Source organism: Ursus maritimus, unplaced genomic scaffold, assembly GCF_017311325.1.
Source record: "Ursus maritimus isolate PB19 unplaced genomic scaffold, ASM1731132v1 scaffold_12, whole genome shotgun sequence".
Lineage (NCBI taxonomy): Eukaryota > Metazoa > Chordata > Mammalia > Carnivora > Ursidae > Ursus > Ursus maritimus.
In genome coordinates this window covers 42,041,132-42,066,586 of record NW_024423564.1, presented here as the reverse complement: position 1 = coordinate 42,066,586, position 25,455 = coordinate 42,041,132, and the positions used below count along the sequence as shown (strand labels likewise).

The following is a 25,455-nucleotide window of genomic DNA, read 5'->3' as shown; positions in this document are numbered from 1 at the left end:
GAATATTCATCAATAATGCCATTAAATTTGTCATAATTTGCTGTATTTTTAAAGGTTATCAGATAAAGTTTTATAGTAAGTGAACGTGATATAAATTATAGTGATTAAAATATCATTGCTTAATTCTGAATCTGTAAGAACTGATATTTAATTTTTTGAATTTAGGTTCATACTTTGGAAACAAAAAATCTAATGCAGAAAACACATGTGCATCAAATTTTACTTTTGGTACAAGCTCATCTTCTGCACGAGGTAATAATTATCCTCAAATACTGAAAACTCCATTGTCTGCTGGAAATCCCCAAAGATCAGGTTATAAAAGTTGGACACCACAAATGGAATATTCAGGTAAAATGAAAATGAGTGGAATGTTGACCTAGATGACTTTGAAGTTAAGTTCATTTGAAGTTATTTGTAACTGATACAGATTACTGAAAGAAAAATACTTCAGTTTACCCATATCCATAATCTGAGGTTAAGTTAATGCTACATAGTTTCTGATATTATTTGTTAATAAATGCAGGTCTGCATTATTTTAACTATTCTGACAAAAAAATAAAAGAAAGAGAAAACTCTCCCTTTTATACATGATGTTTATTTAAATCTGGAAGTTGGTCCTAATAGTACTATTATGCAGGGTTTTTTTCTTTTTTTTATACTTAAATTTTAGTTTTTATCTAAATCTAGATTTTCTTGAGGGGAAAATGGATGAAATAGTTCTTCATGTGTAAGTATTCTCTAAGGCACATGCAGTGGAATTTCTTGGATACAGGATATGTGAATATATGCATTTACAAGATAATAAATTGTTTTTCTAAGTGCGTCTGCTAGTGTACACTATTACTAGCAACATATGAGAGTTCTTGTTGATGTGCATCCTCTCCAACAGTTGGTATTGACAGACTTCTTAATATTTACCAGTCTAGCAGTTGTAAGATACTAACTGTAGTCTGAATTCGCATTTTCCTGGTTATTAATGAGGTTGATTACCTTTTGTGTGCTTTTTGACCATATAGCTTTCATTTTTTTGTGAAATGACTGTTCATGTGTTTTACCTATTTTTCTTTAGGTTTATTTTTCTGGATTTGTAGAAATTCTTTTTTCTGAATATATATTAATATATATTCAGAGTATATATTCTTTTGATGAGTACATATATTGTGTATATCTTCTCTAGGTTTGTGGCTTGCCTTCCTCCTTTTTTTAATGATGTTCTTTGATGAACAGAAGTTCTAGTTTTATACATTTTTCGTAAATGTTCTGTTAACACTTTTTTTTAAAACTTTTACAGTTGTGTTTTATATATGTCTATTTGGTCTTTTTCTTTCTTTCCTTTCTTTTTCTTTTCTTTTCTTTTCTTTTCTTTTCTTTTCTTTTCTTTTCTCTTCTTTTCTTTCTTTTCTTTCTTTTTTAATAAACTAGGCCCATTGTGGGTCTTAAACTCGTGACCCTGAGATTAAGAGTCACATGCTCTACCCACTGAGCCAACCAGGTGCCCTATTAGGTCATTTCTTTGTGTTGTTTAAGTCTGTATCACTAAAGATTTTTTTGTAGAGGCATATTAAAAACTCCTGTTGTGATTGTGGACTTGTGTATTTCTCTAGTAGTTCTTCTAATCTTTTGTTTTACATGTTTTGAAGCTATTTTAGTAGGAGCCTAAAAATTTAACATTGTTATGTTGTAGTATGAAATGACTCTCTTCATCTCTAAATAAACTTTTTGCTTTAAAGTTTGTCTGCTATTAATATAGCAATTCCTTTTCTTTAGGTTAGTGTTTATATGATATATATTTTTAAAATTTTTGATTTCCAAACTTTTACCCTCAGGGCTTTGTACATGGTATTTCCTATGCTTAGGAACACTTTCTTCCCCTCTTCATACAGTCAACTCTTATTTATTCCTCAAGTCTAAGCTTAAATGTTACACCTTTCAGAAAGCTTTCTGTAATCCTATTAAGTCTAGGTTGAGTTTCTCTGCTATGTGCTCCCATTTCACTTTTCATTTTACTAATAATATTGGTATTTTAATTGTCTTTCTTCTCTGCTGCACTGTAAACTCCATGAAGGCAGAGACTGTAGCAGTCTGGATTTAATTTGAGGATAGATTATAATGAGGATAGATTATATAATGATTTAAACAAGGGATATTTAATATAAAGAATTATTAAACTGTGATAAAAGAGTCACTGTAGGATATAAGAAAACTCTGTAAGGTATTCTAGAACTGAAGGGGGAGGCCCAGGAGGTCATACTTGGAAGCACGCTCTTTTCGGGACTCATCTCCAAGGCTGGGGTATAGATTTCCTTGGGGAAAGTGAAGTTGAACCTACTAAATGGCAGAGGCTGCAGGTTTGCCAGGCAGGGATTGGTCCACTGTCCGCCTGGGAAGTGGTGCTATATGGGGCATTTAATATTGACCTCTGCTGTTGGCAGGTTAGGTTCTCAGAGTGTGGTTGACCAGGTCTTCCTTGGTAAGAAGAGGTTCATGATATTGAGCCCATGCATATCCTTGTCACCATGGCTGCTTTGTTCATAGGTCTACTAAAGAAGCACTGGGGTGGCTGGGAAAAGAGGCTAGTTGACATCCGCAGAGTGTATCATTTTGTCTATTAAGAGTCCCCTCTATGGTAGTTGTCCTTTAGCGGGCATTCACATGAGACACAAATATTTTCAAAGTTTATGCCCATTTAAAGAGGTCCATCTGCATACTTTCTCCCCAGCTTTCCTTGTTATTATCTTCCAATCCCGTTTCTTCCAAGTCCCTGACTGTCTGGCTGGACAATTACCAACTGCTTCTGAATGAGTCTAAATCTGTACTTCTGGTACAGTACGACCTCATTCCAGACATGCTAGATAACCAAAGGTACTGCTCAAAGTTCTGCTCAACAGAAGATCAAAGTGAACAAAACAGCTAAAAAAATTAGAATAAAATAGTAATGCATATCAAATATCTCAGTGAAAGAGGAGTTTCATAGCAGGAAAAGCAATGGAAGAAATTATGAAGGAAAAAGATTGTCTATACAAAAGCAGAAATCTTCGAGATATCAGATCAAGATTGGTAGCAACTATAAATCATTTTTATTGATTTAAAAATTTTTCATAAACAGATGGAAAACATTAAACTTAGTAAAAACTGTATAAAAAGACATGAACATCTCAAAAGAAAATCTAGAAAACAAATAGATATGTTAAATTCTGTTTAATTTTGATAGTTTTCAAAAATACGAATTTAAGTGTCAGTACATTAAATTAGGACCACAGGGGAAGGGAGGGAAAACTGGGAAGAAATCAGAGAGGGAGACAAACCATGAGAGACTCTGGACTCAGGGAACCAAACAGAGGATTATAGAAGGGAGGGGGGTAGGGGGTTGGGGTAACCGGGTGATGGGTCTTAAGGAGGGCATGTGTGGTGATGAGCACTGGGTGTTACATGCAACTAATGAATCATTGAACATAATAATAAGAAAATAACTTAAAAATAACTTAAAAATAAAATTAAAAAAGAAATTAAAAAAAGAAAAAATAATTAGTAATAATATAATACATTTCGGAAGTTAGTAATGGTAAAGACACAGTAAAATTGGTTTTTCCTCATATACTACTGATGGAATAAAAAATTGGGAAGAAAAGAATTGATACAGGGGCACCTGGCTGGCTCAATCAGTAGAGCATGTGTCTTTTAATCTCAGGGTTGTGGGTTTGAGTCCCACGTTGGATATAGAGATTACTTAAATAAACTTTAAAAAAAATTGGTACAATTCTGAAAGAAATTTGGCAATACATATGAGATCCCTAACAAATGGTGGTTTTCCTTTGTTCCAGTAATTGATTTCTAAGGATCTACTTTAAGGAAATAACAGACCCACAAAAAAGCTTTAGGCACTAGAATGTTCATTATATTATTACTTACAACAGAGATAACAGTATAAGCGTTCTTTAAGAAGTTTAAGGGAGTTATCTTCTGAGTGTACTGAATTTCCACTGGAACTTGGTATTTATTTTCCAATTAAAAGTAGGAAGGTCGTATTTTATTGCAGAATTTAAACTGCCTTCATAGATGTAATATAAACTCAATCCTAATATATAAATAAGAGGGCTTTCAGGGCAAAGAGAGTTTGGAGATCTAGACATAATACATTTTAAATGAACTCTTAAATTGACTACTAAGATTACATAATTGTTTAATTTTGTAGGTATTATAATAGAAGAGTAGAAAAAAGTGAATCTAGGTCAGGGAGGGAAAAGAGAGGAAATGGATTCTATTGAAAGATTGACAAGAGAATCAAAAATAAGTTTGCTTTTCGACAATAAAACTTTAGATATTTTTAGCCTGACTTTTTTTTCATCCGTGAATAATGCCTCATCTTTAAATAATTTCATATACTTTACAAAAAACACCCCTTTTATATTATTGCATTTAATTCTTATAACAACTTTGTGAAAAATTTGGTATTTCCACTTTCAAGATGAATAAATGGTACCTTAATAAAGGTTAAACAACTTACCTGAATATTCATTGTTTATAAGGCACAGATCTCAAAATCAGTAATAATATGTAAAGGTTAGGAGCACCAGATCTGGAGTCGGGCTGCCTGTGTACAAATTCTGACTTTACTAGTTCCATCCATGCATGCTTCAGTCCCCTTGTAGGTAAATGGAGTAAATAATGATCTCTATTTAATAGAATTGTGACAATTAAATGAGTTAATTCAAATAAAGAATTTAGAACATTCTTGGCACATTACTAAAGTACCCAACATTACACATATAGTTACATATAATTGGAGTTTATAGTTATATAATATTTTACTCTTTTTTTAAACATTTTATTTATTTATTCATTTTTATTTATTTATTCATAAGAGAACAGGTAGCCATGGAGCAGGGAGCTGGATGCAGGACTCAATCCCAGGATTCCAGGATCAGAACCTGAGCCAAAGGCAGATGCTTAACCCACTGAGCCACCCAGGCGTCCCTATAATATTTTATTCTTTGTAAAATGCATTCATATATATAATCCCATTTGATCGTGTCATACCAGCTCTTGAGTTAGGCAGGGCAGTTATTACATTTTGTGATTTTTGATTATTTATTATGAAGTAATTTGCTCAAATTCATGTAGCTTTTAGATGATAAAGTAGGATAAATAATGTAGGTTTTCTCATCCCAAATTCAGTGTTCCTTCATAACTCCATTCCAATAAAATGCAAAATAGGACAATGTATAAATTATTTCTAATTTTGAAGTTAAGTTTTGGCAAAATACTTTGAGAATTAACATTTTTATTTGATCTGGATATGAAAAGTTGTTTTTTGATGAGTAAAAAAAGATTATTTCCTTGGCTATTAAAAGCCATGTCCTAAACTTGGTGCTTTGAAATTTTATTAGAAAGAACACAGGGGAAGGGAGGGAAAACTGAATGGGAAGAAATCAGAGAGGGAGACAAACCATGAGAGACTCTGGACTCCGGGAAACAAACTGAGGGGTGTGAAGGGGAGGGGTGTTAGGGGGATGGGATGACAGGGTGACGGGTATTAAGGAGGGCACCTGTTGTGATGAGCATGGGGTGTTATATGGAACTAATGAATCATTGAACACTGCATCAAAAACTAATGATGTACTTACTATATGTTGGCTAACTGAACCAAAAAAAAAAAGTGGGAACATACCATTATTAATGTTTATGCATTTTCTTTTAAAAAAATTTAACAGCTACATCATCATCTGCAGTTTCAACACACTCCCCATCCGTTATTGTAGCTGTTGTAGAAGGTAGAGGACTTGCCAGAGGTGAAATAGGAATGGCAAGTATTGATTTAAAAAGCCCACAAATTATATTATCTCAGTTTGCAGACAATACAACATATGCAAAGGTAAGTATTTATGCTCTTAAAAAATGGTTGACCTAGTGAGCACTATGTAGATTTTCAAGTCACTGCTTTCCTAATTAGTTTACTTTTTCGTGGAATAAAGGTTATTCACAATTGCATTAATATAGGCTACTCTGAATTAAAATTGTTTTACATCTGATTTTAATTTTTTTAATGTATTTTGTCCTAAAAATAATGTGTTTTGCTGTTATATGAAAATTTCAGATTACTGTCAATTTCTAAAATTAACCTCTTCAAATTAATAGTTCCTGGACTCATTCCAAAGATTATATATTAATAATGCTATTGCCAAAGGATTGTTTCCACTGAACAGTATTTGAATTTTATTTTACAGAGTACAGGGAAACTGGTCTTTTAGGTCAGTCATAGTTTAGCCTGTTCTTGCTTTCACTTCCTATCACTTATCATTGATTTGGGCCCCTGGCCTATTGTAATGGAAATTTCTGTCACTTACCAGGTAGAAGTAATCTGCTTCTAATCTCTATACTCTAAAAAGTTATTTGTTCCAATTTCTATTATTAAATATACATATGCTATGTTATTTTTAGCATTTTATTGTTCTTTTTTCCTTTTCCTAATTCCTCTTTATGGTTTCTCAGTATATAGGTTTCCTTTTCCTACCTAATAATTAGTTTTTTAGCATAGCTAACAACCTGCATGATACTAGTACTGCATGTGACTTTATCTCTGGGTATTTCACATTTTTATGCAATTTAAAAAAATAGGACAAAGCTTTTTTAAAAACAGAAACGTTTGGCAAATTGATTAAGAATTTCTGTGTCTGGGGGTGCTGGGTGGCTTAGTTGTTAAAGCGTCTGCCTTCAGCTCAGGTCATGATCCCAGGACCCTAGGATTGGCTCAGGTCATGATCCCAGGACCCTGGGATCGAGCCCTACATAGGGCTCCCTGCTCAGCGGGGTGTCTGCTTCTCCTCCTTCTGCCCCTCTCCCTCACTCGTGTTCGCGCTCTCTCTCTCAAATAAAGAAAATCTTAAAAAAAAAAAAAAAGAATTTCTGTGTCTGGGACAGTTCTAAGAAATGCACCTATATTATGAAAAGAATAAGTTGTAAAACATGTGTTTCTCATCTGTGTTTCTATACTGTTCAACTTGTAATCTGTACCAGTTGGTCATATTGATTGAATCACCATAGTTACACTTTTGAATGTGTTTATGTTTTTTATGGAGATGGATAAAATACCAAATAGAAGAATTTATTTTAAAACATCTCATTTTAGGAATATATATCTGCAGTTCAAATTAATTTTTGAGCTTAGAGCTGTTACAAATTGTGAGGTAAAATAGAGCCTATGTTTATGGTATTTTATATATATGATATATATTTATATATACATATAGAATATATGTTTAATATATCACTGTTAGAAATATATTTTAATTGACATATATAATTAGAACCGTTGTAATTTTGTGTATCTGTGAATTAATTTTAAGTACTTATCTCTCAGAAAAAGCTGCTACTTGTTTGGTTTTAGGGAATCCTAAGCTTACATTTAAGAAATTATGTATTCAAATGATTTTAGGTGATCACTAAACTCAAAATTTTATCACCTTTGGAAATAATAATGTCAAATACTGCTTGTGTTGTGGGGAATTCAACTAAGTTGTTTACTTTGATCACAGAAAATTTCAAGGTAAGTGATTTTTATTCTCAATAGTAACATTCAAATCTTACCTTATTTAAAATCCATTCTATAATAGCATTCTGGAGAACAATAATTTGAACAACTTTATATTTACCCTAACGTACTCACTAAATACAAGTCCTAATCTAATGGACAATTAATATATAAAATAAAAATGACAGGGTATCCAATTATTTGATTTGGCACCCTTGATCTACCTTAAACAAAAGGGAAACTGTTACAGATAATAAGGAGGCTTCTCAGAGTATACAGGAGGCAGACCCTTAGAGAAAACAGATTTCCTTAGGTATAGCTGTGTGGAAACTAGTTATTGTGCTGCCAGACAAGTTGAAATTGAAGTTCTCGTTCTAGGGGATAGCACTATCAGTAAGTACTTTTTCTTTAGAGAGCTTGATCTGTATTACAGAATTGTTGTATCTTCCCCTGGTAGCATGTACTCTTCACAGTTAGCCTATACTCTAAGCCTCCATATGTGGGACTGTGGAAGGTTAAGTGTTCTGGAACTTTATCTAACGAATGCTCTCCCTGTAAGAGAGAGCTTTTCCAACATGCACTTCTTTCCTCTAGAAAATGTTTTGTGGAATGGGGGCTGTAGTTCCAAACCATGTAGGCTGCATTGCAGTTGGAATAACTCCAGAGGAGTGCAACTTATTTTCAGAATATACCATACTTTGTTATGTTTATAGCCTTATCTTTAACACATTTGGTATCAAGCTGAGATTTAGAATCCAATGAGTTCTTTATTTTTCTTAATATATTCAGCATCTGCAATTATATAAGATTTCTTGTCGTGCTCTTAGACATCCTGCATAGCTCAGCTGTCTTTGACTTATTGCTAAAAATAAGTCAATCTGTTGTTTCTATTATACAAGTCTCTTTATCTGTTACCTCTTTTATTCATTACTTCAAACTTCTTTTTTTTTTTTTTAAGATTTTATTTATTTGTCAGAGAGAGAGAGAGAGCAGAAGCAGAGGGAGCAGCAGGCACAACAGGCAGAGGGAGAAGCGGGTTCCTCATTGAGCAAGGAGCCTGATGCGGGACTCGATCCTAGGACTCTGAGATCATGACCTGAGCCGAAGGCAGTTGCTTAACCAACTGAGCCACCCAGGCATCCCCATTACTTCAAACTTCTTTTCATCACCTTTATTTATGTATACTTTTTCAACTTTTGTTATTTTGCTCTGCTTAAGCATTCTAAGTCTTTGGGTTGTAACAGTAATTCAATTTAAACTAGCTTAAGTAACACACACACACACACACACACACACACACACACACAGAAATTTATTGGCTTATGTAACTGAGAAGCCAAATGGTTGGATAAATCTTATCCCTACTCTCATCCCCACCACCTTTTTTTTTTTTTTTAATTGTAGGTAGGTTACTTCTATGAGGTTTAAGATAATTATGATGGTTACAGATTGATGTGATCTCAGCTTATCTAATTCAGAGAAAAAATATGTTCTTTCGTTCAGTGTCCATATATAAATTCCAGGGAAGGACCCCAGTGGGTCCTGCTTTGTTCATATTCCCACATGTTAGGCTAATCACTATTTCTCAGGGTAGAAGCACTATGATTCATCCCTGGTCATTTGCTTTCTGTGGGGCAGAGAGCTCTGTAATTGACAGTTACCAAAACCACATGGAATGTAAAATAGAGGAGTCCTTCAAAGGCAAAAACAGTGTATATTCACTACACTTGAGATGTAGGGCAGTATGGCATAGTGCTTAAGAATAGAGGAGTGAGACTGTGCTTGTTTCAGATCTTGACTCTAAGTGATCTTGTGCAAGTTAAGTTACTTAAGTTTTTTTTTTTTTTTTGTCAGTAAAATAAGGACAATAATCTACCTCCTAGAGAATTGGTATTTTATATAACTTAATTAGAGACATGACCTCATTGATTAAGGTTACTTTTGGGCAAAGTCCTAAAGGAAGTGAGAGACATAGTCATAGAAGTATTTAGGGTAGAAGTATTATAAGCAGAGGAGAAAAAAACAATATTATTATTACCACACTTACCATAAAAAAAACCAAAAAACAAAAAACCTTTCATTAAAAGAGAAGCACGATGAAGTGAAAGGACTCTAGCAAGAGAAATCTAAATTCAAGTCTCAGCTCTGGCACATATCAAATGCATGTTGGAAAAGCAACTTGACTTTTTAGAATTTTACTTGTAATAAAATTGTAGTTAAAACAAGACTTAACTCATAGAGTTATTGTGAAGATTAACTGAGATAAAACAATCTTGGTGCATAACAAATTCCCCACTTCCTCATGAGGTTTTTTTCTTTTTTTCTTCTGTTTTACAGCTCTTTCATAGTCCATTGTTATTATCTTTTCTTAGATATTGTTTTTATTCAGAGTAGATAAACCTTTTACTCTACAACTTCATGCTTTTTTTCTCACTTTTTTTTTCACTCTTTTAAGAAAGTTCCATTATCTCCTTTTCTTCTAAGTAAATTCACCTCATGTATATAGTATCTCATAGATTTGGTAGCTGGAATTGATGTTTTCTTCCTCTGCAGCTAATACATTGTAAAGATCTACTCTATCTCAATTATGGCAGAATATGTAACACCAAATGTAAAACCTGGGTGGTGAGTTGCTGTAGAATAAAATTAGTAGAAGGCAGAGACTCTCATGTTTATTTTTTATTATTGTACCTACCACATTCAGTTAAATGTCATGTGAATATGGTCTAATAAGAGCTATAGACTGCTGTAATTGACTTAGCAAAACAGATAATTATTCTCTTCGTAAATCACTAAGAAAATATTCTGTTTAACTCTGGAAAATAATGAATAACAAAAAATAAACTTTATGTGACATTGAAGCCACCTGCCTACATACCTGCATGTGTTTAAGAAAGCATTTTTGGGCAACTGCATGAAGCTTAAAATTTATTTTGAAATTAAAACTTCTTTTCAGAATGTTAATTTTACTACTGTCCAAAGGAAATACTTCAATGAAACAAAAGGACTAGAGTACATTGAACAGTTATGCGTAACAGAATTCAGCACTGTCCTAATGGAGGTTCAGTCCAAGTAAGTTATAACTTAAGGAAAGTAATAACTCTGTAGTGTGAGTTCCATGGGGGCAAGGTCTTTTGTCTGTTTTGTTCTCTGCTGTATCCCTAGAAAAGTGCCTGGCTTATAATACACACTCAGTAATTACTGAAATAGTAAAATAGTTAACTGAAATTTATATACAAGGCATATTTTGCTAACTTAATTTATATATAATTTTCCCAAATTGGTCATCATCTGTTGCCATTATGGTTGCTGCTCACTTTACTTTGGGGTGAATTGCTCAAGTAGCTATAGTAACCTAGAAATGTGAGACACAGGGCTGTAGTCCTGTTATTTCATACATGGACTCCTAAAAGATTCAGCTAGGTCAGGGAATGATATTTTTAGAAATGATATATTTTTTAAAAGATTTTAGTTATTTATTTGACACAGAGAGAGAGAGCGAGCACAAGCAGGGACAGCAGCAGGCAGAGGGAGAGGGAGAAGCAGACTCCCTGCTGATCCCAGAACGTTGAGATCATGACCTGAGCTGAAGGCAGATGCTTAAGGGACTGAGCCACCCAGGCACCCTAGAAAGGATATTTTTTAGAACATACTAAATAGATACTTTCTTTGAGCTAGATTGGACTAGTTGTTTATTTGGTTAATCACAGTGACCAAGCTCACCAAGATCGTAACATATTTTTCTATGCATAGGAACCTCCTAACTCTCTCAGACCTTTTCGACATGAGTGGAATTCTTAGAATGGTACATTGACTAAATTACCATTGAATATTGTCTTCCAACATGTGATTTATTAGAGTACTTAAGTGTCAGACTTCAGAAAATTGTCTGTTTCTATCAACTTTTATGTTTTAGAGATTATTTAGCTAGTTTTCAAAATAAAGAGCACTGGTGTGCTTTTTCCCTTTGAATTTAAGCAATGTTATACAAATATTTATGATTTTCCTAATAATGAGGTGAAATAAATGTTTTCTTTTATAGCAATACTTTTTATTCTAAAGATTTATAGGAATGTATCATTGGTCACCTTTCAGGTATTACTGCCTTGCAGCTGTTGCAGCTTTATTAAAATATGTTGAATTTATTCAAAATTCAGTTTATGCACCAAAATCGCTGAAGATTTGTTTCCAGGGTAGTGAACAGACAGCCATGATAGATTCATCATCAGCCCAAAACCTTGAATTACTAATTAATAATCAGGACTGTAGGTAAGATCATCCAATTTTTTTCTTACAAAATGTATCAGTGTATTTTATTATATCCTATTTCTCTATGAATAATTATAGTTCTTTAAATTGCTTGATGTAGAAATATTGAATAAACATACCTTTAATCATTGTACCCTTTTTGCTGAGCTGCTCAGATGTTTCACAAACGTTAAATTTTAAAAAGATATTTGTATGAAACAACAAAAAACAAACAATCCATTTCAAAACTAGGCAAAGAACTTGAATGGACATTTCTGCAAAGAAGTTATACAAATGGCCAATAAGCACAGTCATTATGGAAATGCAAATCAAAACCACAATTACTACTTCACACTCATTAAGATGGTTATTATCAAATAAGTAGAAAATAAGGTTGACAAAGATGTGGAGAAATTGGAAACCTGGTACATTTACCACGAGAATGTAAAATGGTACAGTCATTTTTGGAAGCAGTATGGTGATTCCTCAAGAAAGTTAAACATGGAATTACCATATGACTCAGCATTCCACTTCTAGGTGTATATACCAAAAAGAATTGAAAGCAGAGACTCAAAGAGATACTTGCACACAAGTGTTCACAGCAACATTATTCACAGTAGCCAAAAGGTGTATATAAACCAAATGTCCATCAATGAGTGACTGACTAGATAAACAAAATAAGGTATATACATAATGTACAATGGAATATCATTCAGCCTTAAAAAATGAGTGAAATTCTGATATATGCCACAAGATGTATGAACCTTGAAAACATTGTATAAGTGAAATAAACCAAACACAAAAGGAAAAATATTTTATAATTCCACTTAGATACCTAGACTAGACAAATTCATAGAGACAGAAGTTAGATAAAAATTATCAGGTACTTGAAACAGTAGGGAATGGGTAGTTACTATTTGGTGGATTCAGAGTTTCTGCTTGGGATGATGAAAAAGTCTGGAAATGGCTAATGGCAGTGGTTGTACAATATTGCAGGTGTATCCAACAACACTGAATTGTATGCTTAAAATGATTAAAATGGTAAAATTTATGTTATGTGTGTTTTACCACAATAAAAAGAAGATATTATATCCAGATTATGACAAAATTAGAATAACCAGCTTTAAAAGCATCAAGTACAGGAAATTTAAGGGGCTCTGTAATTATTTGAGAAGGTAAAAATAGTTGAATGAACTTGATCTATGGTATATGACTGGTTTGCTGGTTTTATTGGTTTATTATTAACTTTAGTTAGAATACCAGGAATATTGATGGTGAGCATGAGAGAGAGAGAGAGATAGGGAGAGGCACAGACACACACACAGTGTTTATAGATTTCATAGTGGGATACTTAAACTAGAATTAACACATTAATAGAAAATAATGTAATCAACATGGTGATGGTGAGGCAGGAATGCATTAATACAGGGTTGGTTTGGGACAAAGAATTAATGAGCCATGGGTTTTTTGTTTTGTTTTGTTTTTTTAAGATTTCGTTTATTTGACAGAGAGCACAAGCAGGGGGAGCAGCAGGCAGAGGGAAAGGGAGAAGCAGGCTCCTCACTGAGCAGGCAGCCCAATGTGGGGCTCCATCCCAGGACCCTGGGATCATGATCTGGGCCAAAGGCAGACGCTTAACGACGGAGTCACTAGGCGCCGCAAGCCATGGTTTTTCTCCTTGAGGAATTACAGTCTAGAGGAGGAAACACATAGACAGTATTATTAACATGTACTAAGTATGGTGGTAAAATTTGCATAAAAATGATGGGATCATAGCAGAGAGAGAGTTAATTGGGCTTAGGTTAAGGGTAAAAGGGAAGTAATTAGGAGAGGCTTTCTAGGGGAGATAATACCTGAGGTAAGTCTTGAAATATAAATAGAAGTTATCCAGATGAAGTAGAAAAGGTGGTAAGACAGTAAAAAACCACGTCTTGAAAGTATGATTTTCATTATAACAATATGGTATGTACAAGGAAACTAAAGCTATTTAGTATTACTGATTGGTAAAGTGCAAGTTCGGAGTAAGGAAGCTTAGAGTAGTTAAATAATTAGCTTTTGGTAATTAAATATAACATTAGACATCAATGAAAGGGATAAACTTAAAATGATTATGATTTTTAGTATTAAAAGAGTATTGAAGGGAATAAAGAGTACTTTAGACAATTGAAACCTTAAGTGCTCAGTGCAAATTTAGAGCCATAGTTGTTTAAATATCTCTATTACTGTGTATATTCTTATCTTGGGTTCAGTTTCCATTATGTGAAATTGCCAGACATTATTTGCTGTTGCAAACTTAGAAACATAGGCTGTCTAATTTTGTTAATTACGTATACTCTGATCATCAAGAGCAGTTTATCTAGGTACTGTTGATACTACTTTTAGTAAGAGTAGTACTGTATTTAATACCTTTAGTTATCCATCAGGATAGTGGCCTCGGTTCCTTTGCAGTTCCATTGACTAATGATGGTCTAAAATCATTAAAGAATTTATAGTTAATTGTAGCTATTATTCCTTTTCAGCTTAGTGAATAAGTAATATTTTTTCTTCTTGCTACTTAAAAGTATTAAAATAATATCTGGAAAAATTACTCTGTCATTTACTTTCTATGTTATAATAACATAGAGTAACATAGAGTCAATAACCAAGGCTGGTAATTACTACAAAGTGTTTTATACTTTGTCACATTTCATAGTTCATCATTATTTATCATTATCATTGTCAAACATTGCTTGAGGTCCTGCTGTATATTACATGATAGGATATTTGACCTCTAGGAGTTCATATTATAGTTGAAGAGGAGAAATTGAGAAGTCTTTTTACAGACTTGAACCAAAGAATATCAGGTTAAAAGATGGATATTCTACTTGCTGAACTATCTGAATAGCTCTAATGCTTCTGTAGACTTGTCACCTGTTCAGAGCAGTTTCACCCTTTAATTTCTATAGCAAATGGCAGGTTTGGTTTGCTGCTCACTTCCTTGGTTCCTATAGAAGCCCAGTTCTCAAAAAGTAAATGCCTGTGATGACCCCACCCCCACCCCTGGCCAGGACTTGATTTGAGTAGTTCTCTAAAAATTTGTTTAAATTGATATACTGGGGCACCTGGCTGGCTCAGTTGGTAGAGCATATGACTCTTGGTCTCAAGGTTGTGAGTTCGAGCCCTACACTGGGGATAAAGTTTACTTTAAAAAAATTAATATACTAGAAATCTGCTAGTCTGGTGACTAAGTTAAGAGTCATTCTTGTTTTCTACCCTCTCTCAACCCAGATTCAGTCCACTAGTAAATCCCTTTGACTCAATCTTTGGAATACATACCAATTCTGGATCATATCTTACCATTTCCAAGGCTATAACCCTAACCATTGCCTCCATCATTTTGGCCTGAACTACTATAATAGCTCCTGACTTGTTTCTCTGCCTTCTTTTTACCCTCCTACACTTAGTCTATTCTTGATTTAGTGGGCAGACTGTGATCCTTTAAACTTGAAATCAGATGTTGGAAGTCTGCTGCTGAAAATCTTCCAGTGGCTCCCATTACATTTAAAATAGAGTCCAGGGGCGCCTGAGTGGCTCAGTCGTTAAACGTCTGCCTTCGGCTCAGGTCATGATCCCAGTGTTCTGGGATCGAGCCGCGCATCGGGCTCCCTGCTCGGCGGGAAGCCTGCTTCTCGCTCTCCCACTCCCCCTGCTTGTGTTCCCTCTCTTACTGCCTCTCACTGTCTGTCAAATAAATAAATAAAAATCTTTAAAAATAAAAATAAAATAAAATGGAGTCCAGACTCTTTACTATGGCCCACAAGGACTTCTTTGTCCTGGCCTCCCTCAGCTTCTTCATCTCCCTCCATTTTCTTTCATTTGCAAAGTTCACCAACCTTGATCTTTTTGGTTCTAGATCCAAAAAGGCTTCCTGAGCTTAAATTACTGTTCTACTTGGCCCTTTTTAACTGATAACTCTTTTCTTGTTATTTAATTATTAGGAAACCTTGGACAAGTTAGTTAATTTCTTTGCACTTCAGTTCCTTCCCTTGTAAAATGTGGTTACATATAGCATCTACTTCATACTATGATTATTAGAATTAAATAAGTTAATATATGTAAAGTGCTTAGAATATTGCCTGGCATATACTTAGTGTTCATTTCTCACCACCACTGTCAATATCATCTGCATCCCATCATCATCTTTGCATGGATAACTTTTGAATTCAACTATGCACATATAGGTCTCTCTCAACCAACTTAACTAAAGCAGTCCTCCTGGTCATTCTCTATGCAGTCCTGTTCTGTTTGTTTTTAACACTTTCTGTACCTGAAATTATTTTCTTTCTCTTTTATTTGCAATTCTCTAACTTCTTAATTAGAACAAAGTGATTATATTAAATACTCATTTTTATCAATGTGAAAGCTCTTTTCCCCTGTAAAGGATATATTACTGATATCTTGCTATTATTGATGGAATACCATGGACTAGAACATTTTTATTAGTCTGAATATTCTAGCTGACCTATGAAAAAAGTCATTAAATACAAGAAGATATTGTCTACCCCTTGTTAATTAAAGCATTGCTCATTGATAGCATACTTGGGATCTTATTAAAAAATATATTCTCAGGCCTCATCTCAGACTTACTTATCTCAGACTTAGAATTCTCTGTGTGATTTGTATGCACATTAAAGTTTGAGAATCACTACTGTAGATTATAGGATTATTTAGAAAGTTAAATGGTAACTTTTTTGGATTTTCCCTTGTATACTTAATGAAATTTTCCTAATTTGTGTTTTCAAAGGAATAATCACACACTCTTTGGTGTTCTAAATTATACTAAGACTCCTGGAGGGAGTAGAAGACTTCGTTCTAATATATTAGAACCTCTAGTTGATATTGAAACCATTAACATGAGATTAGATTGTGTTCAAGAACTACTTCAAGATGAGGAACTCTTTTTTGGACTTCAGTCAGGTAAATGAATATCATCTAATTTTATGAATACAAATTATTAAAAAAATACATTGTCTTTTTATAAAAATACTGGTCATATGGGATTAAGGCTCATCCTAATAACATTATCTTAACTTGATTACATCTGTAAAGGTCTAATTTCCAATAAGATCACAGATACCAGGGTTTAGGACTTCAAAATATCTTTCTGGGGGGCACAATTTAATCCTCATAGCATAAGGTAAGAGAATTGCCAGGGATGAAAAAAGATGGCAGAGGAGTAGGAGACCCTATTTCAGCCAGTCCCCTGAATTGAGCTGTATATCTACCAGACCATTCTGAACACCCACGAAATCAGCCTGAGATGTAAAAAGACACATCTGGATCTCTACAAACAGAATATCTCCGGTAGTTGGTCTCGAGGTATGAATCAGGAAGCCATGATTCTGCAGTCAGATATCAGAAGATAAACGGAAGAGGGAGGGAGCCTCCATGAACTTACACTGGGAAGGCAAAAACCTCCCGCTCTGGGGACGGGGCACACACTTGCAGACCACTAGCCGTGGGGAAAGGATTTTAGGACAGTCCCCCAATACTGAAACCTGGAGCTATGGGGGCACGTGGGCAAACCAGGGGCAGCTGGTGGTTTTAGAAGCACAAAGGGCAGAGACATGCCCGGCCCTGGGAGTGAGGACTGGGAGAGCTGCTGTGGGACGCACAACCCAGGACGCTGTGGGTTTTTAGCAGTGCAGACAGAAATGGAGACAGTGTGGCCTGGAGAGCTCAGTGGAAAGCCGATTGCGATCTCTCTGTTCTGAGACAGAGGTTTGGGTACAGGCACTTCTGCTCTGACTCTCGGAAGAGACAAGGAAAGCCACCAGAGAACAAAAGCCCCAAAAAACCGGTTTTCACTGAGCCCATCCCCTGCCCAAACAGGGTTGCTTGAATAACAGTGTGGCAGGCCCCTCCCCCAGAAGACAGGCTGGAAGAACAAGAGGCCAACAACCCTAAGGTCCATATAAAACAGGTGCATCTTGCTTGGGTTGTGGTCAATAATTTGGACTCCGTACATTCCCTCAACCACCCCTCAACAGAATGACTAAGAGGAGGAACCCCCAATAAAGGAAAGAATCAGAGACTGTGGCCTCTGCCACAGAACTAATGGATATGGATATAACCAAGATATCAGAGATAGACTTCAGAGTAACAATTATCAAGGCAATATCTAGGCTTGAGAAAAATATTAACGACAATATAGAATCTCTAAGAGCAGAAATGAGATCCAATCAGGCCAAACTTAAAAATGCTATGAATGAAATGCAGTCTAAACTGGATGCCCTGACTGCCAGGGTAGACGAGGCAGAAGAACGAATTAGTGAGTTAGAGGATAAGATGATAGAAAAGAAGGAAAACAAGGTAGCATGGGAAAAACAAGTTAGAAGCCTAGTCTCAAACTGAGAGAGATTAGTGACTCAATGAAACATTCCAGTATCAGAATTATTGGGATCCCCAAGGGGGTGGAGAAAGATATCTAGAAGATATATTTGAGCAAATTGTAGCTAAGAACTTCCCTAATCTGGGGAAGGGAACAAGCATTTGTGTCCAAGAGGCAGAGAGGACCCCTCGCAAGATCAATGAGAATAGACTGACACTAGATATAGAATAGTACAATTTGCAAATCTTAGATCTAAGGAGATGATTTTGCAAGCAGCGAGGGGGAAGGGATTTCTTACATACAGAGGGAGGAACATCAGAATGAGGTCAGACCTGTCCACAGAGACCTGGCAAGCCAGAAAGGGCTGGCAAGACATACGCAGGGTACTAAATGAGAAGAGCATGCAGCCAAGGATACTTTATCCAGCAAGGCTGTCATACAGAATGGATGGAGAGACAAGGAGCTTCCAAGACCGGCAGAAACTGAAAGAATATGTGACCACCAAGCCAGCCCTACAAGAAATATTAAGGGGGGTTCTATAAAAGGAGAAAGACTGCAAGAGTGATATAGAACAGAAATTTACGGAGACAATCTATAGAAACAAGGACTTCACAGGCAACATGATGATGTTAAAATCATATCTTTCAATAATCACTCTTAACATGAATGGCCTAAATGCTCCCATAAAACACCACAGGGTTGCAGATTGGATAAAAAGACATGACCCATCCACATGCTGTCTACAAGAGACTCATTTTGAACCTAAAGATACATCCAGACTGAAAGTGAAGGGATGGAGAACCATTTTTCATGCCAACAGACCTCAAAAGAAAGCTGGGGTAGCAATTCTCATATCAGACAAATTAGATTTTAAGCTAAAGACTGTAGTTAGAGATACAGAAGGATGCTATATTATTCTTAAAGGATGTATCCAACAAGAGGATATGGCAATTATAAATATCTATGCCCCCAGCATGGGAGCAGCCAATTATATAAGCCAACTGTTAGCCAAAATAAAGAGACATATTGATAATAATACGTTAATAGTAGGGGACCTCAACACTCCACTCTCAGCAATAGACAGATCATCTAAGCAGAAAATCAACAAAGAAACAAGAGCTTTGAATGACACACTGGACCAGATGGACCTCATAGATATATACAGAACATTCCACCGTAAAACAACAGAATACTCATTCTTCTCAAATGCACATGGAACTTTCTCCAGAATAGACCACATACTGGGTCACAAATAAGATCTCAACAGATACCAAAGATTGAGATTATTCCCTGCATATTCTCACACCACAATGCTTTGAAACTGGAACTCAATCACAAGAAAAAATTTGGAAGAAATTCAAACACTTGGAAGCTAAAGACCATCCTGCTTAAGAATGTTTGGGCCAACCAGGAAATCAAAGAAGAACTCAAACAATTTATGGAAAGCAATGAGAATGAAAACACATCAGTCCAAAATCTATGGTATACTGCAAAGGCGGTCCTAAGGGGGGGAAATACATAGCTATCCAAGCCTCTCTCAAAAAAATAGAGAAATCTAGAATACACAATCTATATTTCCACCTTAAAGAATTGGAGAGGGACAACAAAGAAGGCCTAAGCCACACATGAGAAAAGAAATAATTAAGATTAGAGCAGAGATCAATGAATTAGAAACCAGAAATACAGTAGAGCAGATCAACCAAACTAGAAGCTGGTTCTTTAAAAAAAGTAATAAGATCAATAAACCACTGGCCAGACTTACCCAAAGAAAAGAGGAAGTTCCCAAATTAATAAAATTACAAATGAAAGGGGAGAGATCATGACTAACACCCAGGAAATAGAAACAATTATTATATATCATATGTATATTGTATATGATATATTATAGAATATATAGAATATTATATATTATGTATTATATATTATAGAATATATAGAATATAGAACATATTCTAGAATAATATTATATTTCTATATTATGGAATAATATAGAAATTATTATCAACTACTATATGCCAATAAATTAAGCAACCTGAAAGAAATGGATGCCTTCCTGGAAACCTATAAACTACCAAGACAGAAACAGGAAGAAATTGACAACCTGAATAGACCAATAACCAGTAAGGAGATTGAAGCAGTGATCAAAAACCTCCCAAAAAACAAGAGTCTAGGGCTTGATGGATTCCCTGGGGAATTCTACCAAACATTCAAAGAAGAAATAATACCTATTCTCCTGAAGCTGTTTCAAAAAGTAGAAACAGAAGGAAAACTTCCAAACTCATTCTATGAGTCCAGCATTACCTTGATCCCCAAACCAGGCAAAGACCCCATCAAAAAGGAGAATTACAGACCAATATCCTTGATGAATATGGATGCCAAAATTCTCAACAAGATCCTAGCTAATAGGATCCAACAGTACATTAAAAGGATTATCCATCACAACCAGGTAGGATTCATCCCTGGGATGCAAGCGTGGTTCAACATTTGCAAATCAATCAGTGTGATAGAACACATTAATAAGAGAAGAGACAAGAACCATGTGGTCCTCTCAATTGATGCAGAAAAAGCATTTGACAAAATACAGCATTCTTTCCTGATTAAAACTCTGCAAAGTGTAGGGATAGAGGGTACATTCCTCAATTTCATAAAAACCCACAATTTCTATGAAAAGCCCACAAGGAATATCATTCCCAATGGGGAAAAGCTGAGAGCCTTTCCCTTAAGATCAGGAGCACGAAAGGATATCCACTTTTGCCAATATTGTTCAACCTAGTACTAGAAGTCCTACCAACAGCAATCAGACAACAGAAAGAAATAAAAAGTATTCACATTGGAAAAGAAGAAGTTAAACTCTCTTTTCACAGGTGACATGATACTTTATGTGGAAAACCCAAAAGACTCCACCCCAAATTACTAGAACTCATAGAACAATTCAGTAACAAAATCAATGCAGAGAAATCAGTTGCTCTCCTATATACGAACAATATAACCCTAGAAAGAGAAATTAGGGAATTGATTCCATTTATAATAGCACTAAAAACCATAAAATACCTTGGAATAAACCCAACCAAAGAGGTAAAGGATATATACTCTAGAAACTACAGAACACTTATGAAAGAAATTGAAGAAGACACACAAAGATGGAAAAACATTCCATGCTCATGGATTGGAAGAATAAACATTGTTAAAATGTCTATGCTACCCAGAGCAATCTATACTTACAATGCCATCCTGATAAAAATACCAATGCCATTTTTCAAAGTGCTGGAACAAACAATCCTGAAATTCGTGTGGAACCAGAAAAGACCCCGAATCACCAAGGAAATGTTGGAAAAGAAAAAGCTGGGAGCATCACAATGCCTCACTTCAAGCTATATTACAAAGCTGTGATCACCAAGACACTATGGTACTGGCACAAAAACAGACACATAGATCAATGGAACAGAATAGAGAGCCCAGATATGGACCCTCAACTGTATGGTCGACTAATCTTCGATGAAGCAGGAAAAGACATCCAATAGAAAAAAGACAGTCTCTTCAATAAATGGTGCTGGGAAGATTGGACAGCTACATGCAAAAGAATGAATCTTGACCACTCTCTCACACCATACACAAAAATAAACTCCAAATGGATGAAAGACCTCGATGTGAGACAGGAATCCATCAAAATCCTAGAGGAGAACATAGGCAGCAACCTCTTTGACATCGGCCACAGCAACTTTTTTCATGACACATCTCCAAAGGCAAGGGAAACAAAAGAAAAAATGAACTTGTGGGACTTCATCAAGATAAAAAGTTTTTGCACAGCCAAGGAAACAGTAAAAAAAAACTAAGAGGCAGCCCATGGAATGGGAGAAGATATTTGCAAATGACACTACAGATAAAAGATTAGTATCCAAGATCTACAAAGAACTTCTCAAACTCAATACACGTGAAACAAATAATCAAATCAAAAAATGGGCAGAAGATATGAATGGACACTTTTCCAATGAAGACATACAAATGGCTAACAGACACATGAAAAGATGTTCAAAATCATTAGCCATCAGGGAAATTCAAATCAAAACCACACTGAGATACCACCTTACGCCAGTTAGAATGGCAAAAATTGACAAGGCAGGAAACAACAGTTATTGGAGAGGATGTGTAGAAAGGGGATCCCTCTTACACTGTTGGTGGGAATGCAAGTTGGTACAGCTGCTTTGGAAAACAGTGTGGAGGTCCCTTAAAAAGTTAAAAATTGAGCTACCCTATGATCCAGCAATTGCACTACTGGGTATTTACCCCATCGATACAAACGTAGTGAAGAGAAGGGCCATATGCACCCCAATGTTCATAGCAGCTTTGTCCACAATAGCTAAATTGTGGAAGGAGCCGAGATGTCCTTCAACAGATGACTGGATTAAGAAGATGTAGTCCATATGTACAATGGAATATTACTCAGCCATCAGAAAGAACGACATAACAACATTTGCAGCAACATGGACGGACTGAGGAGATTATGCTAAGTGAAATAAGTCAAGCAGAGAAAGAACAATTATATGGTTTCACCTATTTATGGAACATAAGAAATAGGAAGATTGGTAGGAGAAGGAAGGGAAGAATGAGGGGGTAAACAGAAGGAGAATGAACCATGAGAGACTATGGACTCTGGGAAACAGACTGAGGGCTTCAGAGGGAGGGGGCTGGGGGATTGGGATAGGACAGGCATGGGTATTAAGGAGGGCACATATTGCATGGTGCACTGGGTGTTATATGCAAATAATGAATCATGGAACATTGCATCAAAAACTGGGGATGTACTCTGTATGGTGACTAATATAACAAATAAAAAAAATAAAAAAAAAACAAAAGGACTAGTATCCAAAAATCTTAAAGAACTTATCAAACTCAACACCCAAAACCAAAAATCCAGTCAAGAAGTGGGCAGAAGACATGAACAGACATTTCTCCAAAGAAGACATCCAAATGGCCAACAACAGACACATGACAAAAATGTTCAACATCTCTCCTATCATCAGGGAAATACAAATCAAAACCACAATGAGATAAAACCTTGTTCTTTTTATATTGGTTTGGTGAAAACCTTCTGAATATAACTTGAAGTCCAGAATTTATAGGATCAAAGTTGAAGTTACCTTCATAGGACTTGCCTGAGATTATTTTTTCCCTTCCCTGTCTCTTCTTTTCCTGTTTTTCTTGGAAGCATGTTTTTAAAAAAATTATTTAAATTTAATGAACAACAGTGCAGATTGATTTCAGGAGTAGAATTCAGTGATTCACTTACATACAACACCCAGTGCTCATCACAAGTGCCCTTTAATACCCACTCACCTATCTAGCCCATCCTCCCACCTCCCTCCCCTCCAACAACCCTCAGTTTTTCTCTATTGTTAAGAACTTGGTAGCTTAGGGTGGCTCAGTCGTGCTAAGTGTCTTGGCTCAGGTCTTGATTCGGTCATGGGATGGAGCCCGCGTCATGGTCCCTGCTCATACTCCCTGCTTCTCCCTCTCCCTCTGCTGCTCCACCACCCCCTGCCCCCACTTCTGCTCTGCTGCGTCTCAAATAAATAAATAAAATCTGTAAAAGAATCTCTTATGGTTGGTTTCCCTCTCTTTCCCCTCCCATATGTTCATCTATTTTGTTTCTTAAATTTGGAAGCACAGTTTTGTTTTGTTTTGTTCCCCGTCAGGGCCACATCCTGTGGATTCCCAGTGCAGGGCTTGAACTTACGACCCCTGAGATCAAGACCTGAGCTGAGATCAAGAGTTGGACGCTAACCAACTGAGCCACCCAGATACACCTGGAACCACATTCTTAATAAATCACTTGGACATCAGTCCATGTCAGGATCTGCTTCGAAGAACCAGTCTAAGACAGTCACCAGCACGTTCATTGTTGTTAAATTTAATGGACACATATTAGTTCTCTTATTTGAACTCCAACTTATGTGATACTGCTAAATATCTCTTCTTATTGAATTACTGCCTTTCTTTGTTTTTTTGCAATTATACAATTCTCCTGATTTTCTTCCTACTTCTTTGGAGTTTCCTTCTTTTTTAGCTCTGAAACTCATTTCCTTTTAAAAAAAAAAGTTTACATGACAGGAAACAACAAATGTTGGCGAGGATGTGGAGAAAGGGGGAACCTCTTACATCTTTGGTGTGGGAATAAGCTGGTACAGCCACTTGAAAACAGTATGGAGGTTCCTCAAAACGCTTAAAAATAGAGCTACCCTATGACCCAGCAATTGTACTACTAGGTATTTACCCCAAAGATACAGATGTAGTGAAAAGAAGGGCACATGCACTTCCAATGTTCTATAGCAGCAATGTCCACAATACTTCACCAAACTGGAAGGAGCTGAGATGCCCTTCAACAGATGAATGGATAAAGATGTGGTCTGTATATACAATGGAACATTACCAGCCATCAGAAAGGGATGATTAACTAAACATTTGCATCAACATGGATGGAACTGGAGGAGATTATGCTAAGTGAAATAAGTCAAGCAGGGAAAGTCAATTGTCATATGGTTTCACTTATTTGTGGAACATAATAACCAGAGGACCATAGGGAGGAGAGGGAAAACTGAATGGGAAAAAAATCAAGAGGGAGACAAACCATGAGACCTCTGGACTCTTGGAAAACAAACTGAGGGTTACAGAAGGGAGAGGGGGTTGGGGGATGGGGAACAGGGTGATGGGTATTAAGGAGGGTACGTGTTGTAATGAGCACTGGGTGTTATACACAACTAATGAATCAGCAATACGTAACCGAAACTTTTGTAGCTATTACTGATTTGTCTTTCTCTGCTTGACTTATTTCACTTAGCATAATCTCCTCCAGTCCCGTCCATGTTGCAGCAAATGTTGAGAAATCGTTCTTTTTGATGGCTGAGTAATATTCCATTGTATATATGGACCACATCTTCTTAATCCAGTCATCTGTTGAAGGGCATCTCAGCTCCTTCCACAATTTGGGACTGGAGGAGATTATGCTAAGTGAAATAAGTCAAGCAGAGAAAGACAATTATATGGTTTCACTCATTTATGGAACATAAGAAATAGGAAGATTGGTAGGAGAAGGAAGGGAAGAATGAGGGGGGTAAACAGAAGGAGAATGAACCATGAGAGACTATGGACTCTGGGAAACAGACTGAGGGCTTCAGAGGGGAGGGGGCTGGGGGATTGGGATAGGACAGTGATGGGTATTAAGGAGGGCACATATTGCATGGTGCACTGGGTGTTATATGCAAATAATGAATCATGGAACATTGCATCAAAAACTGGGATGTACTGTATGGTG

The 25,455-nt window shown here is 35.9% G+C and overlaps 1 protein-coding gene across 1 annotated transcript in view; it reads left to right on the top strand.

Moving 5' to 3' along the window:
- Positions 1 to 25,455, top strand: part of MSH4 (mutS homolog 4) — an 80,838-nt gene that overhangs the window by 4,353 nt on the left and 51,030 nt on the right. The window contains exons 2-7 of the mRNA XM_008690707.2: positions 166 to 348; positions 5,712 to 5,872; positions 7,433 to 7,543; positions 10,485 to 10,600; positions 11,624 to 11,797; positions 16,560 to 16,732. Coding sequence (XP_008688929.1) covers positions 166 to 348; positions 5,712 to 5,872; positions 7,433 to 7,543; positions 10,485 to 10,600; positions 11,624 to 11,797; positions 16,560 to 16,732 — 918 coding nt within the window. The remainder of the gene's footprint in view (positions 1 to 165; positions 349 to 5,711; positions 5,873 to 7,432; positions 7,544 to 10,484; positions 10,601 to 11,623; positions 11,798 to 16,559; positions 16,733 to 25,455) is intronic.